This window comes from Microplitis demolitor, chromosome 4 (genome assembly GCF_026212275.2).
Source record: "Microplitis demolitor isolate Queensland-Clemson2020A chromosome 4, iyMicDemo2.1a, whole genome shotgun sequence".
Lineage (NCBI taxonomy): Eukaryota > Metazoa > Arthropoda > Insecta > Hymenoptera > Braconidae > Microplitis > Microplitis demolitor.
In genome coordinates this window covers 15193245-15208831 of record NC_068548.1, presented here as the reverse complement: position 1 = coordinate 15208831, position 15587 = coordinate 15193245, and the positions used below count along the sequence as shown (strand labels likewise).

General features: G+C 29.1%; 1 protein-coding gene across 3 annotated transcripts in view; it reads right to left on the bottom strand.

The window, feature by feature from the left end:
• Positions 1 to 15587, bottom strand: part of LOC103571387 (pseudouridylate synthase RPUSD2) — a 126126-nt gene that overhangs the window by 83869 nt on the left and 26670 nt on the right. The window contains exons 1-2 of one of the 3 annotated variants that reach the window (XM_014441501.2): positions 8483 to 8577; positions 7706 to 7892 (exon numbers count right to left, since the gene is read on the bottom strand). The exons of 1 other annotated variant lie outside the window; for it this stretch is intronic. In XM_014441501.2, the coding sequence (XP_014296987.1) occupies positions 7706 to 7858 (153 nt within the window). In that variant the 5' untranslated portion in view covers positions 7859 to 7892; positions 8483 to 8577. Of the gene's footprint in view, positions 1 to 7705; positions 7893 to 8482; positions 8578 to 15587 lie in introns of those variants that run through there. One more of the 3 variants, XM_014441500.2, reaches the window with a different exon arrangement.

The window sequence follows — 15587 nt, the reverse complement described above, 5'->3', positions numbered from 1 at the left end:
TGTCATATGCTGTCGTAGCGCAGAAGAAATTATAAAAAACAATCTAATCTTCTGACTCTTGAATAGAATACTGATAATTTCAAGTGCTGTTGAACAAAACAATCTAGTCTTCTGATTCTTAAAAAGTATTGTTGCTAAATTTAAGTGATGATTCATCTCTAATGCCAATTTTATTAAGTATAGTAAAACTATTCCAGTTTGTTTAACCCGTGGGCCTTATTACCCTATTGTAGTAAAATAAGGCCTATTCGTATGGTTTTTGTAAAAGTACAATTTTTTGTTTGTTTATGGTAAAAATTACCATTACTTGATTACATTTAATGGGTAATGTATTGAAATAAAGATTAATGATACATTTCGATAATTAAATGCAATATTTTCGATTCTATTCCAAATTTCCCTTAGCTAGACCTTATTACCCGCCGATACCTTAGCCGAAGTACTGATGATCACTAATAAACATATTATAAGCACAATCATCCTAACTTTCTCAATTCGTAATGAATTTAAATTTAATTTTTATCATCATAAAATTCTTAAGTAATACCTCAACTGAATTTTAAAAAGAAGTCTATTTGGAAATAATTGCTTACAACAGTATACACTATAATTTTTTTAAATACTTTACAAACAAATAATCTAACAAAATTGGCGTGTAGCGGTTATGAACATGCATTGATGAGTATTTACAGTCACGATACTTGCGAGTACATGAATGTAAACATATTTTACTTTTTTTAGTTTATTATGAACATCAAAGTTTAAATTCGCTTACATTACGGTTGAAATTAAGAACTCTTATTTAAACGTGACTGTAAAGGTAAGCCTAAAAGTATTAAAAAAGCTTTATTGAATAATTATTAAATTTTTAATTATAATCAAAAACTTCATTTTAAAGATTAAAATAGGTTCAGAAGTTAGATGTTTTGACGCGGCTCCAATGGCTCGTATCTTTTAATAATTTATGATGATACGTAACTTTACTTCAAGGTCGACGACATCATTACAAAATACGTCAAGGAATCTATCTTACTACTTTCCGTATAAAGGTTAAACTATCAGTTAACTTTCTTAAATAAAATTTTCGAATGGTTTTAATTAGAAACGTCTTATTGTTTATCATCTATACAATTTATGATTTCTTAAATAATTTGCTTGATCTTTAGGAAATAATGAAATAATATGATAAAACTAAATAGATAAGACCTTACATAGTATTTTTGTTTCAACTTTACTAAAATATATCTTAAAAGTAAATTTGTATGCTGACGTAAAGTTGACTCGTTTGTAAGATATCAAAGGTCATGAAAATGTTGAAGAGAAAGGATTCTAAGAGGATCAGAAGGACATACCATGAATTACCGTAACCGTAAATCGACCGCAATTGCAAATAATCATAATTATATCATAGTAAAAAATTATACGTTAATTATAATTTATTTTTTTTTTCAATCAATGAAAAAGTTTAACACATCCTGATGAAATTAAACATTCATCGGTGAAAAAAATTATGAGCTATTCAGCACTAAAATTTGTCATTTGCATAACTTAAAAATTACTTATACTGATGCACACGTATAAATAGATGGTTACGTCTATTCGAAAATAAATCAAAATGGTTTCGAGAATCGTGAAATGTGAAAATCAATAGAAAACCTAAGTTTTGAAAATCTTGCTGAAAACAATTTCTCTTTTTTTATTACGAACTACGCGAAAAAATAAAGGAGGGATGAGTGCATTTTGCTATCGGTGGCTGGTAACCGAGTAGATGCCTCAAAAATCTAGCTATTACATTTATCCTTATTTTCGAATTTTCATTAGAATTTTGACATAATATATCTTCATCAGTTGAGTAAGTATCAAAAAGGAGTAAGGTACCCGCGGGTAATAAGGCCTAAGTGACAGAAATGATATTTAAAATAACCGCCTCCGCTAAAGGCTACTCTAGTAGAAGGGTCTTACATAGATGGAACGACAAATTTATGAAGCCCCGATACCACGTTCCCTGTCTTCTATATTTCATCATCCGTCATATGCTGTCGTAGCGCAGAAGAAATTATAAAAAACAATCTAGCCTTCTGACTCTTAAAAAGAATACTGATAATTTTAAGTGCTGTTGAGCAAAACAATCTAGTCTTCTGATTCTTAAAAAGTATTGTTGCTAAATTTAAGTGATGATTCGTCTCTAATACCAATTTTATTAAGTATAGTTAAACTATTCCAGTTTGTTTAACCCGTGGGCCTTATTACCCTATTGTAGTAAAATAAAGCCTATTCGTATGGTTTTTGTAAAAGTATAATTTTTTGTTTGTTTATGGTAAAAATTACCATTACTTGATTACATTTTATGGGTAATGTATTAAAACAAAGATTAATGATACATTTCGATAATTAAATGCAATATTTTCGATTCTATTCAAAATCTCCTTTATCTAGGCCTTATTTTCCGCCAGTACCTTAGATGCTTGACTGAAAAAGAAAAAGTATTAGTCTTGCGGGTCAAAAAATGTTTAAAAAACAAAAAAAAAAGGGAAGCCTACAAAATTAAACAACATCATCGGAAGAACTGCAGGATGTTGACAAATATCTTCACAAGTACATTAAGAAACTTAAGGAGTGAAAGTTGGAAAATCGCGAAATCTGGTCGGCCCCTGATTCCATGTGACGATTTTTTTTTTGCAAAAAATTATTAAGCGAACTACGCACAGTTTTTAGGCACAAGAAACTTATTCGACTTTGGAAATGGCACATCAAAAGATCCAAGAAGGTTTTGAAGATTCACTGAAGTTTTAATTAACAACATTTAAAACATGGTGTTGGAAATTAAATTTTACGTATAAACAATGCAATTTAAAATTTGTGTGGATAGAAATTGTATCTATTGCTGAGCAAAGAAATACTCACTTTCGTAAAATATTGCAGTATAGAGTAAATAACTACATTATTTATTAAGCCGGCGAAACTTGGTACGGCGCTAATTATTGAAGAAAACTATGTAAGTGGGCATGACTACAATGTTACGTAGTAACGTTTACGATGTTTTATTTATTTCATTTTTAGTAAATAAGTTTATGAAAAAACAAATATCTTGGGTTACTGTAAATAGATATATGTAGAAATTGAATTAATCTATTGAAATAATTAAGATATTGCTCAAAAAGAAATATCATTTTTTGATAACAAATAAATAATAATTAAAGAAATTAAAATATTTAATAATATACATCGCACATATACATGCATACACATACACACAGGTTACTGCGCACACATCCACGCATTTTAACTTCCTTGTCTCACTTATTAAACTGTAACGACAGCTATTCCAGCATGGGACTGAGTAGCATTCTACATAGCCCTGATTCCCATGCTAGATAGCGATTTTTATCTACCATATTTATTTACCATTTTACAAAAAAATGAGTCTGGTTACTATGTAGCATAGTAATCATTATGATTCTTTTCTCTCCGTGCAGATAAACCCATTCAGATTACTTTTGAAGTAACTCTTACATTTTTATTTTAACTGAAGCTGATTTGAGTTTAGAGTCGATTGATCAGGCTGCTTACAAATTATTTCAAAAATATTTTAAAAAAGCTGTGTTTTTTCGATTTATCATAAATCTAAGAATTCAGTTGACCTATGAATTCAAAGATTAGGCCACTTTTGATAACAAACAATACTTTTTGATTACCACACAAACAATCTAAATTGGTCAAACCTTTAAAAGATCATAAAATATTTACATGCAGACACTAATATAGATACATTTATATCCCTGCAATACAAAAGATATGAAAAATATGCGAAGCCAAACTATTCGTCATGTGATTGACTAAGAGCTCAAAACAGCATAGCAACATACACAATTTACACAACAATATACAAAGTTAATATATATCAAAAGCCTCATGCGCACGCACATCACTTCTAATCTTAAAAATATAAAAGACACGAAATGTATGCGAAGCCAAACTGTTCGTAACGTGATTGGCTAATTATGACAGAGAAATATAGACAATCGACACAACAATAAATATTAAAATAAATATATATAAAGCAACAAAAACACGCTTGCGCGCGAAACAAATACCATATACGTTACTTTACATATATTTTAAATGGAAAAGTTTTAAAATCAAAAGCTAAATGCTTAGTATTCAAATTAAGAGTTCAAATTTAGTAGAAATTTTTATTTTTTCAGCACGTATATATTATATTTTAATTGAGGAGTAAAGAAGAAGACCTTCACCGGAAACAAAGCAGATATATGGCTATTAACGCAGAGAAAAAATGATTCCTGAGAATTCGGAATGCCGAATCCTGGTGAAGGACAAATTACAAAAATCTTAGAACAAACTTTTTTTCAAAAATTTTGATTTCCATAACAAAGTCAAACACATTGAGTCCAGAAAAAGTAAAAAGATCTAACTGACAGAAATTCCCAAATGATCGCTTTCTTTTTAACTTCCCGCTAAGAAAATCGACGATTTTCAAAAATTTCGGGAAGTTATCGTTTTCACCCCGATTTTCGAAAATCGAGTTTTCATCAGATGTCGACGTTTTGAGGTCCTAGGAAGCTATTCTGACTATTTTCAGAATGATGTCCGAGTGTGTGCGTGTATGTGTGTGTGTGTGTGTGTGTGTGTGTGTGTGTGTGTGTGTGTGTGTGTGTGTGTGTGTGTGTGTGTGTGTGTGTGTGTGTGTGTGTGTGTGTGTGTGTGTGTGTAAACTCTTAGTAATTTTTGAACTAATGAATCGATTTGGATGGTTGAGGTGGCAATCGAAAGAGCTTGTTGGCCATCAACTTTCCTGAAAATTTCAGATTATTTGATCAAATAGACTCGAAAATATTTGCGAATTACGAAAAAAAAAAAAAAAATTTTTTTTTAGTTTTTTATTGATTTCTGAAAAACGACTTATACGATCGACTTCAAAATCTAATCAGCTCTAGTACTCAATAAAACGCGTCGATTGCCACCTCAAACATTAAAATCAGATAATTCGTTCGAGAGTTATCGCGGGAAAAAGAAATGGTGAAAAACGGTTTTTTCTAAATATTTTCGAAACGACTGACCACGTCAACTATCAAAATTGATTGATTAGTTCAAAAGATATCGGCGTTGAAAAGTTAAAAAAATAACATTTTATGTTATTTTTTCCGGATAAATCATAATATAACGTACTAAAATGTGCCTGATATCATACAAACTCATCTTTTTTATAATTTCTTTTGGTCATATAATGTCATCGAACTTGGTTTTTAGTTTAAATCATATTATCAACAAAAAAATCGATAAAACGTAGTTTTTAATATTTTTATCGGATATTTCATATTTTATTGTTTCTTACATGAGTCAAAACTTATTTAAATCTTGATTTTGATCCCTGACATTGATTTCTGCCTCAATACACTTATTTTACTGAACATAATCAGGAACTAAATTTTAAAAACCGCTTCATTGATGATTTTCGATTCTTAAATTTTCAAACTTCAGTATAACAGGTAACTTGTTAGAGCTTGAAAAGATCGTAAAAAAACAATTGCATGTGATAGCATTTTCGAGCTCAAAGAGCTCGAAAATATATCTACACTAATGTTTTCGAGCTCTTTGAGGTCGGAAACAGCGGGAAGTTTTGGGGCTGGCCCGCAGGGTCAACTGACGCCCAGATTTTTTTTCTTGTTTCTGTACAAAAATTTATTTTTAAGACGCGTTTTCATTCGTTTCTCTATTCGCACTCAACTGGATAAACGGTACTATCTTTGTTGCACTTGTACAGTAAATGGGAACTTTGTCCAAGCTTTTCTCGTAAACAAATGGAAGTTATCAAAAAATTCAAGTGCACTTCGCTAGTTCATAGAGTAAAGCATCGGGCCTGTGTCTTTATTTTGCGTTTAGAGCTTTTATTTCAGAGAAAAGCTTGGACAAAATTATCTGAAAACCGTTCTTAACAAGAAAATGTTGTATGATATAAGCTGGAATACTTTTTATAAATAAAAAAAAATCATTCAATGAATGAGTAATAGTATATGTGCAAACTTTCAAAGAGATTTTGTAAAAGTTGAATCTTTCAATCCTTAAATACACCAGGCTTGAAAGTTAATAGAGATGGTCATGTTTGTTTTACCGACGGTTTCGAGGAGCTCTACACAAACTTCTCGAGATCAAATAGAAGTCTCAAACATTTTTAATTTGCGAGGAAAACAAATCACGAAAATTCAACAGGAAACTTCATGCAAAAAAATTTTCAGTAAAAATCATGGAAAACTTTTAGTATTGTAAGGAAATATAATCAGGATCTCAATTTTCACTATGTTCTCAGCAAAAATGGTACGCAATGTACGTACTATCGAGATACAATGTGCGTAGCAAAAATTTTTTACTAAATCAGATTAGTGTCAAACTTTTTGGGTCTTTTTTACAAAAAATTTCTCTATGGCTTTTGACTAATCATTTTTTAATTAAAATTAATTTAAAAATGAATAGTTTACAGCAATGGGCTACACGAAAAAAAATGATGCTCAAAATTTTAATAGTTTGTAGTTTATTTTCGACTTAAAATTAGTATGTTCGATACTAATATCAAACCAGGATCATTATATATATTACTACAAAATGGCTATTATTATTATTAAAAGTTGATACACAGCGAAGAGCAAAATTTATAATTCCGTATATTAAAATTAATATGAAAAAGAATCAATAAATTGGTATCTACAGTTATTACTATTCAAATAAACGTAGAAAAATTTTAAAAATGAGGAACCGAAAAATTAGTAAACATACATATTAATATATAAAGATCTGGTATACGAATTTTTCATTTTATTATTTACTATTTACTCTATATATGTATATAATAAATTAATTTATAGTAACGAATAAATAACATTTTATATCAATTATTAGTCAATGGGATAGAATTTATAAAATAAGAGTTAAAAATTTTCGGTATTTTTATGAGCAAAAAATTAGGATCTAGTATACTAATTTTTCACTTTACTATTTACCACTTATTCGATTTATGTATATTGTAAAAATTTATAATGATGAATTAATGATATTTTAAGCTAATCAGTGATATCGAATTAATAAAATAAAAGTTAGTAACTTTTGGAATTTTCGGCTGTAAAAATCAGTATCGAAGAGAGCAATTCTTAATTTGACCAATCATTACTTTTTAATAGATTATGCCATAAATTAATTAACTTTCACTAATAGGTCACGTATTATACCTAAAAGTAATAATATTTAGTTACTTTTTGAAATAATTGATAGTACTTTTTAGGAATCTACAAAAATTAGTGTACTACTTTGCTTTAGACACATAATAGTACTAATTATTGATAACAGATTCCACTTTTTACTATTATTTATTAATTTTTAATATTCTGTTTTTTCCGTGTACCGCTTCAAACACGTGATAATCAGGAGACACGGTAGTACCTCGCGCCAAATACATGTTCAAATCAAACACATGTATGAAGTGTCATGGTTTTCATTACTCTAAATATATCTGAGTAATTTATTATTCCTATGCGCCAAACTTGAAAAAAATTTTACACTTCTAGCAAATTTTGAATATTGGAAAGATATTTGACCCATTGCCATTTTTGATCAACGTTTCGATCATCTTATATTTATCCAATAACCATTGATCTATAAGGTTACAACATTAAATACTGAAAATTGAGAAAAATACCTTTCGAGGTTCTGGTGCATAAATACTCGGGAGTGGTGCAAGCAAATGTAAACCAGCCGGACTAGGTATTCCAGTAGGTGGATGAGCTGCAGGTAACGGTAGGGGTACGAGCTTCAAGCTCCAAGGCAGATACCACGGCGCTGTGTGATGCATCCTTTTCCAACAATCAATGATAAATAAGACTTGCCTAAAATTTTTATGAAATGTTCAATGATCGCAGCCGGTTTTCGAGTTTAATCCAATAACGATAGATATAAATATCAAAAGAACTCAAGGATTGAGAATTGTTAAACTGTTGTAATTATTTCGTTTCTTTGTTTCACTTTGTAGTAGAGTCATTTATAAAGGTCAAAAGAGGAATAAATAGAACACTCACGATTTTAAGCACCAAGCAAAAATAAAGGAATAAAGAACGTGAGACTAGTTAAATCAAAACTGAAGGAAATCACTTTGAAATAATTTTATTTCGACTCACGGTAATAATTGTTCCATAAATTAAGTTCTTAGGTGATTTTTATGGTTTTATAATATGAATCGAAAATAAATATACTATTAAACTTATTATTTCTTCCTTTGAAAGAAGCAAAACCAATTTTTCAATTGATGATGTCTTCTCTGTGATTGGTTATAAAAACCATTAACAATAATAACAAAAAAAAGCTATAGAATGAAAATATGGAGAGTTAAAAAATTCACGTTGAAAAATTTTTGTACACATATTCTGATGAAAAAGTCTTCTATTTAATGTCAAAAAGATATAATTTTAAGTAATGATACCATTTTATAAATAATAACCGATTTTAGGATCTTGTTATGGTTATCTAATAGTCCACGCCAGCGTAGTGTACACAGAATTGCTTTGACGTGCCCGCGACGAGCGCACCGCGACGACTGAGTGTTGAGTAAGTAACCACGCGTGAGCACATGGCGACTAGACTTCCCCGTCTGCCTCCGCTACTGATTCACTCGGTACCTTCTTCAATAAGTTTTAAAACTTATTGTACGGTCTAGACTACTGCTTCTATTTTACATCAAAATTCACATTATTAACAGAGATTTGTTGAAATAACTTTACAAAGTACTGTAGTTTCTTACATAGTTATAAATGCTAGTACTGGAAATATACTGCTATGCAGTAAACTAACAATAGCTGAAAAGTAGCATTAAATAAAAATTTACAATATTTTGTTTTCGAATAACAGGGTGGGTAATTTGTAACAAAATTTGTAGTATTTGTTACTCCAATTAATGGTATGGAATAACTATTTCGCATATTATTAACAGTATGAAAGAAAAAGTAGAAAAAATAATAATGTTAATTTACAATCAGATCCCCAGATCAGTCGTACGATTTCTTCTATTAAATCGAAAAATTATCGTAAGATATCGTTCACGGCGAGAAAAATTTTGTTATTTTAGCGATTTAAAGTATAGTCAAACAGTTAATTGTGAAAATAACTATTCATTCGTTAATTATTGCAATATGTATAGTTAATTTAATAACATCCTTAATTATTTCAATGATCTATAGTATCTTTGCATAAACTATTCAATGTTTGTCCTCCATTGAGAATTCAATTTTTTATTTGAGCCATACTTCGAAAAGTTGCCATCGAAATTCAGTTATTTTGACAAAATAGATTATCGTTTTGTCATTGTACGTATTCGTATTGTTATGTTGACGATACGATGGATCGTAACAGCGTTGATTAAGAATGAGAAACGTGCGCACTTAGGCAAATTTCAAGCTAACCATCAAAAAGCCTTTGTGAGCGTTATGTCACATACATCTTATTAGTAATTAATGAGTTTTTCTGTTATTACAATTGAGATAATCTAATCAAAATGGATGTGTACCTATTGCATAACCATAATAGTTTTTACGGACTGATTTTAATAATTATTTTCGATGCAAAAAAATTTTATTGCTTCCATATAATTTTTTTTTTTGCTTTGTTATAATTATTAGAGTTATATCAAACGCGGATCGACATTTTTAGTTTTAAAAAATGTCTTATTATTTTTTTTTAACCAATAAAATTATTTGTTAATAACTTTTTTTTATAAATTATTGAAAATAACTGATTAATCAACAGAAGTCACTGAGCCTGAATATTGAAACATATCATATTATGAAATGGTTAATGAGGCTGTATTCTTAACTTGACATCGTTCAATTTACATTAATTTTTGATTATCTAAAACTATCTACAAGATTGTCTTATTAGCGTTTCTTCGGATACCTATAATGATAATAGTATTGCCATTTCGACGTTACGCTGCGACGATACTTGAATCGTCAAAATGACTATACAGAATATCGTAAAAAAAAAGTTGACTATAGATATTATAGCTGTAGTAACAAAATGTTCAGTTGTTTTGACGAGATTTTTCTTGCCGTGTATCTAGTTATAGATCTATCACTGTTGAGATACGAAAGAAGATGCAGTCAAATCATTGTAGAGTTAAAAATGCAATGCAATATTGAATTAAGTATAGTTTTAAAATTAGGATAGTACCTAAACACTCAGTATTTTGAATCGACACATTTCACTGTGTTACTTAAATATTGGAACTCGATTTAATATTAAACACTTAAAATGTGTTATCGTGTACGAAAATCCAAATTATCAACATTTATTGTGTACTACTTTCAAATTAACACTAAATTTATGTAGGAAACTCAATCGATAGTTACGGAAAAATTACTAGAAAAATGAAAGTGAAATCGACATGTTGTGAATGTCGATTAAAAATTTTTATTATTAATATATTGAATTTACCATTTACTAAAAGCTGAAATGTCTATTACACTAATCAAAAAGATGCTGTTATAATATCAAGTTATTTTACGTAATTTAAGAATTATTTTTTCGCTAAATAAAAACGTGTTTTTGTTTTTTTAACAAGAATAAATTGATTTAAAATTTACAACTGGTATGAAATATTGGGTGATTTTTTTTTAATCATGGCTCTAATAAAAACATTCCATTATTAAAAATTCTGATTAAATCCGATTGTATCTGATTGAAACTCAATCGGATTTCTATCAGATTCAAAAATTAAATCATAATTGCTCAGACGCGTTCCAACTATCTAATTGAATTTCAATCGGAAAAAATATTTATTATTTGCTGACTAAATACGAAATTTTTTGATCAGATTAAATCGGCTATAATTGGGAAATAATAAACTTCTTTTTCGATTATTTTTCGATTAGAATTTTTCAATCGGAGTTTTTAATCAGGGTTGTTTGCTACCAAAAAATATTTGAGTGTTAAATAATAATTATTGTCATTTTTAATAACTTTGAAATAATATATAAATTATATATAATGAATATCCATGGTACAAGAATAATATTTAAAAGTTAACATTTTTTCTGTAGAGCTACAGACATTTAAAAAGAGTTGAATATACTTCTTGTATTACCCGAATGTTGTGTTGAAACTTTAATATAAATTTTGTGTGGACCATTTTTAACACGCAGATTATGTCGATTTTAATACAATATTATTTTACTGTATATTAGACTAGGCCAAAAAAATCGACTATTTTATTTTCTTTCGATACTGTGAAAATATTATTCTTGATGACCAAAAAAAAATATTCTGCAAGTTTGAGCTCTTAATATTGATATTAAAAGGTATATCGTTACGACTATTCGTTCTTTAACAGAAATCTCATTTCTTACCGAAAACTTGTAAATCGTTTATTTGAAAAATTTGAACAATGTACGGTCTTAAAGAAAATTGAATCCCCGACAAAAAATCTTTCGTATTAAATTGACGTAAAACGAGTGGTTTCCTTGTAACCGTAGCTTAAATATTGATTCGTTTTTAAAATTCTTTGTTTCTATTTTCGATTTTTGTAACTGCTAGAAATATTAAAATTTTTTGTAGTCAAGATACTCATTTTTGAAGGAAATTTAATGCTTTACAAAAAAAGGTCTTTTAACATTTTTTGCTAAATTCACTTCTTCGAAAGCTATTCAAGGTCGAAGTTGAGTCAAAACGACTTAAATAACCTGAATAACTTTCGAACGAGTGAATTTAGCAAAAAATGTCAAGAGACCTTTTTTGTAAAGCATTAAATTTTCTTCAAAAATATGTATCTTGACTACAAAAAATTTTAATATTTCTAGCAGTTACAAAAATCGAAAATAGAAACAAAGAATTAAAAAACAAATCAATATTTAAGGCTCGGTTACAAGGGAACGGCTCGTTTTACATCCGTTTACTAAGAGAGATTTTTTGTAGGGAATCCAATTTCCTTTAAGACTGTACATTGCTCAAATTTTTACGATAGATGATTTACGAGTTTTGGGTAAAAAATGAAATTTCCGTCAAAAAACGAATAGTCGTAACGATACACCGCTTAATATCAATATTAAGGGCTTAAACTTGCACAATATATTTTTTTTTAGTAATCAGGAATAATATTTTTACAGTATCTAAAAAAAAAAGTAGCCGATTTTTTTGGCCCAATCTACTGTATATATATTAACTTTTCAACTAATAATATTTTAAGCTCCCAACTGGTTATTATTATAAATTTGTTTAAAATTGATATTATTAAATCTCAACTGATAGATTATTTTACAAAAAAAAATCTATGAGTTAAGTTGCTTACTTATTAATGCTGTTACAAATAGTATCTACTAATTTGAAAAGATGAGAGATAGATTCCTGAAAGATGAGGGATAGATTATTACATTGTGAAAGTAAACTTTTTTCTTTAAAATTAAAGATGCTCGCCGTTTTTATAAAATTCTCGACTCATAAAATCAAAGCGACAATATAATCGTATTAAAATCGTATTAAAATAATCCAAACATATTTAACAACTGAATTATCGTTAGTAAAAAACTATTCTTTCATGAATTAAATAATTATTCAAAACACTCAATATATTACGATAAAATTATGAAACCGGTTTCAAAATAGTCAATAAAATCTTTTCAAATTAAACACAAGAGGTTAGACAGTCCGAAGAAATAGTGCCAAAAAAAAATAAAATAAAATAAAATATATCCAATGCATATTTGAAATATCTAGACTTTTGGCAACTGTAACAAATTCATCAATGTCATAATGATGTTCTCCCACCTTATAAATTTCTCTAAAATATCTGTCGACTATTGATAAAGTTGAAAGAGCATCGTAAAACAGTGTTACTGTTTCGACTCATGCTGTGGTCTGCTTGGTATTTGGCATCTTCTTACTATCAATTAAAGCTAGCTTAACTCGGTCCATTAAACTCTTTCTAACTTTATTGTCGGAATACAATTAAATTTAGCCATTGTTCGTTAATATGCTACCAAACCATCTAAATTCTAATAAAACTAAATAATTTTAACGTTATACAACTTTGTATTTATTTTATATATATAAATCAAATGAAAGAAGGGAGAGCGTGGGGAAATTATACTCCTAACAAAAAATTGACAAGCTCAATTTTTGTGAGACGTTTAATCAAAAAAGTCGATATAAAAAAAAACTTATCAAAGGCTCTCGCCAGATAAACCGGAGTAAAATGCCCCCATTGCAATCGGGCTAATTTTTTTTTCTGACATACCTTATACTGTGGACAACTTCTCAGCCCAGTTTCAACTTCGAAATATCACGCGTTTTTGAGTAAAAAAAATTTTTTTTGTTTTTTTTTTTTTTTCAAAATCCATTTTTCTCCTAATCTACTTAACAATATTTGAAAAGTGCTTATGGGTTTTAAGATATCACTAATTAACCTTCCTAGAAAAATTCGCTCGATAATTGGATGCGTTGGTCATGGGTAAAAATGCGATTATATTTTTAAAAAATTTTCTATTATGCCAAAAACGTATGGTACACCTTAGCTTTTTTTTGCACCTATTACTCTAACATTGACCTACAATACATATTTATTTGAGATTTTTCAAAATATTAAACGATAGTTAAAAAAAAAAAATCGGTCTGTCGGTTGACCCTGCGGGCCAGCCCCAAAACTTCCCGCTGTTTTCGACCTCAAAGAGCTCGAAAACATTAGTGTAGATATATTTTCGAGCTCTTCGAGCTCGAAAATGCTATCACATGCAATTGTTTTTTTATGATCTTTTCAAGCTCTAACAAGTTACCTGTTATGCTGAAGTTTGAAAATTTAAGAATCGAAAATCATCAATGAAGCGGTTTTTAAAATTTAGTTCCTGATTTTGTTCAGTAAAATAAGTGTATTGAGGCAGAAATCAATCTCGGGGATCAAAATCAAGATTTAAATAAATTTTGACTCATGTAAGAAACAATAAAATATGAAATATCCGATGAAAATATTAAAAACTACGTTTTATCGATTTTTTTGTTGATAATATGATTTAAACTAAAAACCAAGTTCAATGACATTATATGATCAAAAGAAACCATAAAAAAGATGAGTTGGTATGATATCAGGCACATTTTAGTACGTTATATTATGATTTATCCGGAAAAAATAACATAAAATGTTATTTTTTTAACTTTTCAACGCCGATATCTTTTGAACTAATCAATCGATTTTGATAGTCGACGTGGCAATCGGCGCGTTTTATTGAGTTCTAGAGCTGATTTAAATTTGAAATCGATCGCGTCAGTCGTTTCAAAAATATTTAGAAAAAACCGTTTTTCACCATTTCTTTCTCCCGCGATAACTCTCGAACGAATTATCCGATTTTGATGTTTGAGGTGGCAATCGACGCGTTTTAATAAGTACTAGAGCTGATTAGATTTTGAAGTCGATCATATAAGTCGTTTTTCAGAAATCAATAAAAAACTAAAAAAAATTTTTTTTTTTTTTTTCGTAATTCGCAAATATTTTCGAGTCTATTTGATCAAATAATCTGAAATTTTCAGGAAAGTTGATGGCCAACAAGCTCTTTCGATTGCCACCTCAACCATCCAAATCGATTCATTAGTTCAAAAATTACTAAGAGTTTACACACACACACACACACACACACACACACACACACGGACACACACACACACACACACGGACACACATACACACACTCGGACATCATTCTGAAAATAGTCAGAATAGCTTCCTAGGACCTCAAAACGTCGACATCTGATGAAAACTCGATTTTCGAAAATCGGGGTGAAAACAATAACTTCCCGAAATTTTTGAAAATCGTCAATTTTCTTAGCGGGAAGTTCAAAAATATTCTTAAATCATTTTTTTTTGCCTCATATTCCTTAAACACAGTCATATAATTTTTTATACATTATCCTTTAGACTCAGTTTACAAAATATATTTTTTTTCATACTTCAAAAAATATTAGATGACTGTAAAGATCATTAAACTTGTTTTTTAATCAATTTTTTCAGCTCGTTTGTACTTAATTTTTTATAAATTGTTCTCAACTGGTAGAGCACTCAGTGCGATACTGACATGGTCTGGGTTCAATTCCCAGTTCGGGCTATCTACATTTTTCTCACTTTATCTCTAAATTATATTATTGAGAAGGTTTACATGTTTTTGGCTTGCACTATATAAAATTGGTGTATTACCGTACGATGTACGGTGTGGCTCAATAAGTTATAGATCTAATTTAACGGAATATAGTACAGTGCCGGATAGTCAACTGGTAGAACACTCGGCGCGATACCGACATGGTTTGGGTTTGATTCCCAGTTCAGGCTGTCTATATTTTTCTCAATTTATCTATAAATTGTCTTATCGAGAAGGTTTACATGTTTTAGGTTTTCACTATATAAAATCACTACCAGTAAACTGAGACTAGAACTCTAAAACCACATCAAAAGTCATATTAACCATCAAAATTAGATTACTTGTTCAAGAGATAAAAAAAATGTCTTTTGAAGCTTTTTTTAAATAAAACCAAAATCGTAAATTAACCACCTCTAAAAT